This window comes from Andrographis paniculata, unplaced genomic scaffold, assembly GCF_009805555.1.
Source record: "Andrographis paniculata isolate CXL003 unplaced genomic scaffold, ASM980555v1 Contig71END, whole genome shotgun sequence".
Lineage (NCBI taxonomy): Eukaryota > Viridiplantae > Streptophyta > Magnoliopsida > Lamiales > Acanthaceae > Andrographis > Andrographis paniculata.
The window spans coordinates 5863783-5874639 of NW_026137608.1; the positions used below are offsets into that span (position 1 = coordinate 5863783).

General features: G+C 28.9%; 2 protein-coding genes across 2 annotated transcripts; both read left to right on the forward strand.

Annotated features, from left to right (window-relative positions):
• The first annotated feature begins 1505 nt into the window (after nt 1-1505).
• LOC127264691 (very-long-chain aldehyde decarbonylase CER3-like) lies at nt 1506-7401 on the forward strand. Its single transcript, XM_051294191.1, has 10 exons — nt 1506-1623; nt 1708-1937; nt 2003-2295; nt 2980-3199; nt 4210-4594; nt 4855-4962; nt 5517-5723; nt 5869-5979; nt 6723-6896; nt 7085-7401. Exons 1-10 carry the CDS (start codon nt 1573-1575, stop codon nt 7274-7276), a joined length of 1971 nt encoding a protein of 656 aa, XP_051150148.1. The 5' UTR covers nt 1506-1572; the 3' UTR covers nt 7277-7401.
• A 1376-nt stretch (nt 7402-8777) lies between these two features.
• Nucleotides 8778-10566, forward strand: LOC127265014 (uncharacterized). Its single transcript, XM_051294651.1, has 2 exons — nt 8778-9191; nt 9947-10566. The coding sequence occupies exons 1-2, from the start codon at nt 8834-8836 to the stop codon at nt 10492-10494; spliced, it is 906 nt and encodes a 301-aa protein (XP_051150608.1). The 5' UTR covers nt 8778-8833; the 3' UTR covers nt 10495-10566.
• Nucleotides 10567-10857: the final 291 nt, after the last annotated feature.

Below are 10857 nucleotides of genomic sequence, written 5' to 3' on the forward strand. Positions count from 1 at the left end.
GATCAAAACTCACAGTTATTTATTACTCTCTCTGTCCCAAATACCGTGTCTGCTACATCGTAGACACGGTATTTTAGGAGGGATGTAATTAGAAGATAATTAAGAATGTATTAGTGAAAATAATTATCCTATAATATAAATAATTATAAATTAATATTAAGATAACTAATTAGTTTAATTAAAATTAAAAAAATTAAAATTAGAAAAATTAAAATGAGATTAAAGTGTGTAATCATTTTTTAAAAAATGAAAGTGACATAGTATGTGGGACGGACAGAAACGACAACATGGACATAGTATCTGGGACGGAGGGAGTATTTGAATTCTATTTTTATTAAAAAAATAAATATTTTTTTCTCTTATAAAATATCTAATCAAACATTATTGATATATCAAAATTTTATTTTATATTTTTTAAACCAATCAAAAGAAAACAAATTAAATTAAAAAGATGAATATATAGTGGAAGGGGTTACGCGTAACCAAAGTCCAAGTGGGACAGTGACACTACTTAATTAATATTTTGTTATTAATTAATTAAGAATCAGAATTCACAAGGTAGGATGACAACTAACTATGTGTTCATAAACTGCTGTTTGCCAGTTCCACAATAAATGCCTCTACCCGTCACTCATTAATATTGTGGGTTTGGGTTTTTGGTATAAATTTTTGAATTGCAAAAAATTGAATTTCCATAATTATTTAATTTGATATAAATAAATATTGATGTTACACTTTGTTTTGAATGTATTGTAATATAATACATAAAAAAAATAAAAATTAGTTGATATATTTTTTAGTAAAAAAAAAAAGAATTTTAATAATAAAAATTTTGGAAAAATCCACAAAAAGAATACAAGAATAGGTGTCTGTAATTGATTTGCTTCAGAGTTATTATTACTGCCTCAATCCGAAATTTTATATATATATATATATATTTGTTTGGACATGAAAAATTAAAAAATAATAATATTGTAATATTAATATAAGATAGTTAAAAGAAAAAATTAAAATTTGATGAGGTAAATAAAAATATAGTAGTTACTTAATTATTATTTGTTAAAGCAATCAAGATATTAATATAAATAATTAGGCATAATTTTAACCGGCAGTAAAAAAAAGAAATTAGTAATATAATTTTAACGAATTGAGAAAATATTATTTTTATATAAGGTATTTGTCTAGGACGAAAGGAATATGTTTGTTTTTAGTTTGAATTCGATTAAAATGTTTGAATTTTTTATTAAAATAATATTTAATTTAATATTTTTGAAAAATACATATTTTACTTTTAAAAATATATAATTCAAAAATAATTAGAACATCAAAATAAAAAAATATAAAAAATCCCAACTTTGAAGATCTCATCACAATGAACAGACCTAAGTCAAAACACGCTCTTATCGAGACCAAACAATCAAACCCCACTCCCACCCCCCTACGCCCCCCCCCCCACCCCCCCGCTCTATATATACACACATGTATAGTCTTACTCTTTCAAGGCATTTTCTTAAACTTATATATATATAGAGAGAGAGAGAGAGAGAGGAATTAGTGATTAGTGTAGAAGCCATGGCTGCACCCTTGTTTGCTTGGCCATGGCAGTTTCTTGGCAGCTACAAGGTAAGGTTTAATACATACATACATACATATATATATATATTTATTTTAATTCAAAAACTAATTAATTAATTAATTAATATGAAGGTGGGTATTTATGGGATTTTTCTTGGCAAAGCAATTCACGAGTACTGTGGAATATGGCAATGGCAATGGCAAGAAACCAATTGGTGGCTCCACATATTCATGGTCTGTGTGTTGAGACTGCTAATCTACCAATTATGGACCTCGTATGCCAACATGCTTTTCCTCTCACGCAATCGAAGAATTCTCAAACAAGGAGTCGATTTCAACCAGATCGACTCTGAATGGCACTGGTAATCTTATTTCTTCCTTTTAATTTTTTTATTATTTCATTATCCATCTTGTTTGATCGTTGCAGGGATAACTTTATCATTCTTCAAGCCCTGGCGGGTGCCCTAATCTTACAGATGACTACGTTAATGGAGGAGGACGAAACCCTAACCCTAATTTCCCAAATTGAGGAGGTTCCTGTACCTGTTACTGTTCCTGTACCTCTGTGGAACAAATTCGGCTTCGCGGCGGCGGCGGCGATCCATGTCGCCATTTCTGAGCCACTTTTTTACTTTACTCATAAATGCTTTCATGGAAACTATCTCTTCACCTGTTACCATCATCTTCACCACTCTTCACCTGTCCCACAACCCTACACAGGTAATTAGAGCTTTATTTGTTTCTGATTTTTTTTTTAAAAATTTATATTTTATTATTATTTATTATTATTTTTTTTCATAAAATATCAAATTAATTTGTTATATTTTATAAATAATTAATTTTTATTTATTTTTAAATAAAAAATTAAATAATTATTTAATAAATTCAACTTCCTAACCCACCGGTCAACACTATAAGTAATCCTAAACATTTATTGCAGACATACCTATCTATTTGAAATCAATATTTTAAATATTTTAAGTGAAAATAAAAATATCCTATAATTAATTTTAAAATATCACACGAAAATTATTCACTTAATTTAATTAGTACCACCATTAATTTCACTCTTCAATTCTTTTTTCTCTTAAAAAAAAATAAAATTTCTTTTAAGAAAAAATACACCATTCCATATATATTTATATGATATTAAAATTTTATTTTTTAATTTTTACTCAACTTTACTATTTTCAATTTCATTCAAAATTCCCAAAAACCCTCCAAATATATTTAAACACACCATCAATTAATTCTTGCCTACCTGTTACTGTTTCCTCATTTAATTCAAACTCCATAATTGGTAAGGAGGGAGTTATTGAAGGAAGGCTTTCAACAATTTTTATTTCAAGTTTCAACAATAATATTGTTATATATTTATTTATTTATTAATTTTTTTTTTTCCAGCTGGACATGGTTCTTTCTTGGAACATCTGTTAATGACCGTTGTAATCGGAGCTCCGGTGGTCGGGACCTTTTTACTCGGCCATGGATCGATATTATTGATCTATGGTTATGTATTGGCCTTCGATTTCATGAGATGTTTAACCCATTCTAACGTCGAAGTTGTCCCTCATCGCCTATTTGATGCCGTCCCTTTCCTCAAATACGTACTTTGTACGCCAACGTAAGTCGACCTTTTTTTGGACACAGACTCGACTCGAATAATTTATTTTTTGGACACGGATTCAAATATTTTTATTAGAAATTTCGGGGAAAAATAGTGAATTTGTCTTATTGATCATTAAAATATAAAAAACATATTCTATAGATTCAAATTTTAAGTTATGGATAACACCAAATCTAAATATAAATCTACTAAATCTAAAACTGAATATCTAAAATTTCTCAATAATTTTTGTTTGCGATTTAAGGGCATGCTTACTTTAATTAAGTAATGGTAAAAAAAATAAAAAATGCATGTGAACATTTTTTGTCTCATTAGGATATTAATTGGCACTTTTTTAATTTGTCAAGTTGATTATATATTGTTTACTTTGCAAATGATTCGACTTACAACTTTGTGATATTTGGCTAATTTATGGAATGGTTTTATTTTATTTTATTTTACTTTTCAAGTTTAGACTTGGTTTTGCACTATTCATTATTCTCTTCTTCTAAATTATTAAATCAAGAAACTAATTTCTATTTAATATATTGTAGGAAAAAATTAATTTTTCATTCATAGCTTTACATCAATACTATCTAAATTCAAATTTATTTTCTCAAACTCTAAACTTATATTCAATTTTTTTAAAAAATACACCTATAGTTTATGATATGCACGAGATGAAAATACAATTATTTTCATTAATAATATGTTTTGGTTGTTTTGAAAATAAAGAATTTTATTACACTTTAATTATTTTTTTATATATATAAAAATGGTAGAGTTTTTATATAATATTTTTAAATAAGAATGATCTTGAAATAATATACAAATTTTTAGAAGGAAAAAATTAATAAATAATACGAAAATAAAGTGGAAAATATAAATAAATTGAGTTACTTCATTGGATGATGCTAGAATTTACTTTTGTCAAAGAATTACAATAAATTTAGGCTTGTTCATATCCTAATATTATATATATCTTCTTTTCAATAATACTAATTAATTCATTTTTGTTTGCTCCACAGGTATCACAATTTGCATCATGCTGAAATGGACACAAATTACTGCCTTTTCATGCCTATTTTCGATGCATTAGGAAACACAATGAACCAAAAATCATGGGACATGCATAGGAAGAACAGCCTTAATTCAGACAACAACGGAGCGGCGCCGGAGTTTGTGTTTCTAGCGCATATTGTCGATTTCTCGTCATCAATGCACGCGCCATTTGTGTTCCGATCAATGGCCTCGTTGCCTTATTGCACGAGAATTTACCTGCTGCCATTTCTGCCGCTAACCGTAATGGCAATGCTGGTCATGTGGGCTAAGTCGAAGACATTCTTGATCTCGTTCTACAATCTTCGCAACCGGCTGCATCAAACTTGGGTGGTTCCCCGGTTCGGGTTTCAGGTACTTGTAATTGTTTGTTCGCGTAATAAAAATTTAAAACTTTTGGATCGGGGATACGTACACTGTGAAAAAATAGTTTATGAAAACTGAAAAATTGCATTATATTAATCACATAAAAGACACTCGATAGACTCAAATTTAAATAATTTAATCTATGGATAAGATTAAATCTAAGTCTGTTGTTGACTCTAAAACTAAATATTTAAAATATCTCAAAATACACAACGACTGATTTTGACATTTTTTGAATTGCATTGCAGTATTTCTTGCCTTTTGCTGCGGAAGGCATCAATAAGCAAATAGAAGAAGCCATTCTTAGGGCTGATAGATTGGGAGTTAAGGTCATTAGCCTTGCTGCTTTGAACAAGGTAATCTCTGAAATTTCTTAGCTACCATGTTTTTAATTTCATGGTTTGGTTCTGACTAAAAATTATTTAAAATAGGTTGTTATTTGAGTTTTTTTTATTTAAATAGTATTTTAATATTTTTAGGATGAATAATATTATTGAAAATTAAGCTAACGACGAATAAGATTGATTTTAATTTGAGAAAATAAAATAAAGTACTTGGTGATTACTTATTTTATATTTTTAGATGAACCGATTTGATGTAATATTTTATATAAAAAATAAATAAAAATATAAGAATATTTTTTTAAAAAATTATTATCATTTTTGTTATTCTTTACTTTTTTTTTTTTTTGGTCATAAAAAAAAATATTTTTGTTCTTTTAGTTTTTTTAATATAAAAGAAAAAAAAATATTTTTATTCACTTATTTTTCTTAAAACTCATATCCGATTAAATGGGTATAAATTTCAACGATGGGTAGCATAATTATATGGTAAAAAAAAAAAGAAAAAAAGAAAAAGAGAACATAATTAAATTCTAAAAGAAAATAATTAAATTTTTGTACTATTGTAGAATGAGGCGTTGAATGGAGGTGGGACACTATTCGTGAACAAACACCCGAACCTCAGGGTTCGGGTGGTTCACGGGAACACATTAACAGCCGCCGTTATACTTAACGAGATCCCTCGCGATGTGAGTGAAGTATTTTTGACAGGCGCGACATCCAAACTTGGAAGAGCCATTGCTCTCTATCTTTGCAGAAAAGATGTCCGCGTACTAGTAAGTTAATTTGCACTGTTAGTTCATATTTTATATTTGTATTATTTTTACATCCATGTTATGTTGTAATTAATTTGTGACATGTACTATATGAATTATTTATGTGTTATCAATTTATAACATAAGATTGTTGATATGAATGCAGATGTTGACTCTATCAATGGAGAGATTCCGAAAGATTCAAAAAGAAGCACCAAGTGAATGCCAAAAGAATTTGATACAAGTCACCAAGTATCAAGCAGCCCAACACTGCAAGGTAAAGAAATATTTAATATGATATAAATAGTCGACAAATATAATACTCCATTCGTCTTAAAAAAGATGTCTTATTGAGAGTGGACATGAAAATTAATGAATAATAGTATTTAATCAAAAGTTAGTATAAAGTAAATGGTAAAATGATTTTAAAAAGTAGACTAGAATAATAATTAGTGGTAGTTTGAAAAAAGTAGGAATAATTTTATTATAAAGTGGGAACCACGATTACTGTATAACAAAACAAGACAATTGTTTTGAAACGGACGAAAATGAAAAAACAAGATAATTCTATTTGGACGGAGGGAGTATTTTAAATACAAAAAGTTTTATATAATACTTTAAATATTTGATGTAATAATTTTAAAGAATCTTTTTTTTCATAACTAATAAAAAATTGAAGTTGAAAACATAAACATACATAACCTATACAAGTTCGTTCGTATATTATTGGCTTTCTTTTAACACATATATTTTTAAGTCATGATACTATTCATTCCTTCCGTCCAAATTATGGTGTTATGTTTATTGTATACATAAACATATAAAATGTAAAATACTTTTTTAAAATTAGAAAATAACATAATATACGGCACTGATGAAAATGAAAAGTGTAATATAATATGTGAGACGAATGAAATATTTTTTTGTCATTTGTATAAAATAATTTAATAATATTTATTTATATGAAATCAAATATTTATTTTTATAACAATATACGATAAATTGGCATGTATGGTGCAGACATGGATAGTCGGAAAATGGATCACACCGACACAGCAAAGGTTTGCGCCGCCGGGAGCTCACTTCCACCAGTTTGTGGTGCCGCCGATACTGCATTTCCGAAGGGACTGCACGTACGGCAATCTGGCGGCGATGTGCCTGCCGGAGGACGTCCAAGGCCTCGGCTCATGTGAAGTAAGTTTTCATTTATATATATATATATATATATTAATTTATGATACTATTTATCAATAGTAATTTTTTAAAAATATTGCTATTAATTAATTATATTAGAAATTAATTTTTTTATATAAAATATTATATTAACGATAATTTTTTATTTAATATTTGATAATTTTTTAATAATATTGATGACGTGGCAGTACACGATGGAGAGAGGAGTGGTGCACGCTTGCCACGCTGGAGGGGTGGTGCATTCGCTGGAAGGGTGGGCCCACCACGAAGTGGGACCCATAGATGTAGAAAGAATCGACCTCGTGTGGGAAGCTGCAATCAAGCATGGATTGAAGCCTGCAACGATGACTACCTCAAATCATAGATTCATACATAACTAATTAATTGTAATTAATTAATTAAGGGTGTGTTTGTTTGGAGGTTTGGATTTTGAGTTGGGATTTGAATAGTAAAAATTTTGAATTTGAATAGTTGTATGATGTGATATAAATAGGTGTTGATGTGATGTTTTGAATGTAAAATTGATTTTTAGTATAATATAAAAAATGAAAAATAGGTGTTTGATTTGATATTTTTTGGGGAAAAAATTGGATGAATAGTAAAAGAAAAATCCAATCCCTCAAACAAACACACCCTAAGAAGATATATATACTCCATCCTAAAAGAGAAAAGATTAGTGAGCAAAAGTTATGTCAGTTTCAATCAAATATATTTATTTATTTTTATCTAATTTAAAAATAATTATCAAAATTAATTTTATAAAATATAATAATAATAAATCATCAATTTTGGTTAATTCAGACAAACATGCCCAGTGTTATTAACCGTTAGAATTTGGAAATAATTTACGAATATTGATTATCAAAATAAGCGATAAAACTAAATCTAAATATAACTGTAGTAAATCTAAAACTGAATAGTAGTAAAGGAAGGAAGAAAGGATCAATATTGATGACCAAATATTAACAACATCTTTTATTCATTCTAATTACAAAACTATTATTATTATTATTATTATAATCAAAATAGTAAACTGTATATAAAATCTTAATTATCTTATTATATAGTATTAAATGGTACCATGGTGTAGGGATATATGGATTCATAATCATGAAATTAGGGGTGGTAATTCGGATCGGCCTGACCCAATTCTGAAATAGACCGTACAGACACGGCCTGATTTTGAACCAGGCCTGAACAAGTAGGCCCGAGCACGATTCGGTTTGAAACCGAGCCGTGTCGGGCCAACCCGTTTTATTTTAATTTAAAATTAATATAAAAATTAATTAATTTAAATAATTTCCGTGGAAATTGGACTCATAATCCATTATAAACAATATAAAATTTTTACCATTCAACTATATTAATATACAAGTTTTTTCTCACAATTTCATTAATTAATATATATATATAAATATATTAAATATTAATTTAAAAAAATCAGGTCGGGCCAGGCATGGTCCGACCTTCATAAGCTCGGGCACCGCCGGAAAATATCGGGCCTAATTTTGGAGGTCCAAGCACGATATTTCGAGCTGAATTCGAATCGGATTTTTGAGTTGTGCCTATTTTTGCCAATTATACGTGAGATCGTGAGTTCAAATCTAACTATTTCAGGTTTTGTCTTACACACAAATGCGATCACATCTCCTATGATTAATGAGCAAAATTCAATCTTTGAAAAGCTTTAGCAAGAGGGTTTGGTTTGATTTGGTATGCAAAATTTAATAGTATAATAAAAATAAAATAAAATAAAACAATACTATTAAACAATGAGTATTTGATTCAAGTTGGGGTGACTGACTGTTTCTATACACACAATCATCACTGAAAGTTGACCTTTACAATATAAATACCCATCTCTATCATCTTCTTCGCGTTTCCTAAGGTTGTCTTGTCTGCAACAAAATTAAACCCTATTTTAAAAGTCAACGACCATGGCTAAAAGATTCTTCTTCTTCTTGAAGAGTTCTCTGAGAATTTTGAAAGAATCCATAAAAGTAATCCTTTCCGGAAGCTGCTGGAAATCGATGGCCATAATCACGACACTCTCCCTCGCCATCCCCTCCATCTTCGTCCTGCTTTTCGACATCCTCGTACATTTCGTCCTAGGAGTCCACAAAAGATCATACCATGATTATGGCAATAATAATAATAATAAGTCGAAGATGTTGTTAGTTATGATGTATACTCCTCTTCTCATTGCAGCTGAAGTCGCACTCTTGCAAGCTTACTTCGTCTTCTCCGACCTCATAAGCCTCGCAACCATTCACGCCTCGTCCATGGCCTATATCGGTATCTATTTTTTATTTTTTATATTACTTTAAAAATTAAATATTTTTTATTTAAAATATTGAATCAATTCCTATTTATATTATGTCAGAACAACTATTTAAATTCAAAAAATTTTATTATTCGAATCAAAACCCTCAAAGAAACACAAAATCGTGAATTTTTGCTTTTAGATATGTTCATGAAGTTTTTAGGGTGTGTTTGTTGATTTTTTCTTCCATTATTTTAATGGTGGTTTAGGTGTGACATAGTGTATAAATATAGTTGAAAAGTATATAATTGATATATTGTAGAATAAAATAAGTATATTTATGATTTCAGCTGAAATATAAAAATAACAATAGTTACAATTTGTGTTGGATTATATATATTTATTAAAATTGCAAATTTTATATTATTGATTGTGGATCAATTTAAACTAGTAAAACTTGATTGCAGACAAAATTTGATATGTATTATATAATATTTCTTTTCTAAATTTATAATAAATAATATAAATTAATGTACATCTTTTAAAAATTTATTTTATAAATACTTCTTTAAATGAGTATGAAAACATAAACAAGGTTAATTTGTTTTTAAAACCTTTTTAAAAATTCAAAAATTTCTGTCTAAATAAATTTATGAAATCAAAAAAAGTATTTGATGCGGTATTTATCAAAAATATTAAAGAAAAAAAAAAAGTATGCATATAAATATAATTTTTTTATTTTATATCACAAAATTTTAATTCATTCTTTTCTTCTTACATTCAATAGGTACCAGAATATCATTGTCCGATCTTTACCGCCTAGTCGGAAAATCCTCGAACAAACGCCTCACCGGCTCACAAAAATCGGGCATTATCCAGCTCGCCGCAATAGCATTTTTCGTGTACATTTTAATTATCTATAACAAGATCAACCTCGTCACGATATGCCTATCCATTTTTCTATCGATAGCATTCAGCATTCGCAAAATTCGTGCATCGATTGTGGCAGCCGTGGCAATGGTGGCGGCGGTGGTGGAGGAGATCGACGCCGGGGAGGCAGCGCCGGAAAAGCTCGTCGACGGGCAAATTTGCGACGGGATGGCGGTGATCTTGTGGGATAAGGCATTGTTGATGGGTAGCTTTGTGGGGTTGTGGGTTGTGAATGGAAACATAACATTGAAGAATTTGAAGGTTTATGGGATGCTTTTCCTCAATGTCCATTCGGTTCTAAGGGTTTTCCGATCGGCGGCGTGGGTGGTGCTGTATTTCCGGTGGCGGCAGCGCGGCGGAGATGAGGTGGTTGGTGATCATGAAGACCAAGAGTGTGTGGATTAGTCTATGAATTTGTTTGGTAAAGGATATTTTTTGATGAGATAAATGTGTTTTTAGTTATGTTATTTGTTGTTCTCTCCGCTCTACTTTTTGTGTTCGATTTACAGTAGATTTAGTAATTTAGATAAAATATAATTAGTAAGTAATTACAAAATGTATTAATAAAAATAGTTATTGTATAATAAAATTAATTATAAATTAAGATTTAAATATATAACTAAATGGTATAGTTCAAATTAAAAAATTATAAATTATAAAATTTAAAATATTATGAAAATGATTAGTTATTTTTCTTAAGAGGAAATAGAATAGTAGACGGAAAAAGTAGGATGAATGGATTATTATTTTGGATTTTAAAGTGAACTC

Excerpts from the sequence above, each read along its gene's own strand:
- LOC127264691 (XM_051294191.1), top strand. The coding sequence starts at position 1,573 with ATGGCTGCACCCTTGTTTGCTTGGCCATGGCAGTTTCTTGGCAGCTAC. Across the intron at positions 1,938-2,002 it reads ATCGACTCTGAATGGCACTG|GGATAACTTTATCATTCTTC; the intron begins GTAATCTTATTT and ends TGATCGTTGCAG. Across the intron at positions 5,724-5,868 it reads GAAAAGATGTCCGCGTACTA|ATGTTGACTCTATCAATGGA; the intron begins GTAAGTTAATTT and ends ATATGAATGCAG.
- LOC127265014 (XM_051294651.1), top strand. The coding sequence starts at position 8,834 with ATGGCTAAAAGATTCTTCTTCTTCTTGAAGAGTTCTCTGAGAATTTTG. Across the intron at positions 9,192-9,946 it reads CTCGTCCATGGCCTATATCG|GTACCAGAATATCATTGTCC; the intron begins GTATCTATTTTT and ends TACATTCAATAG.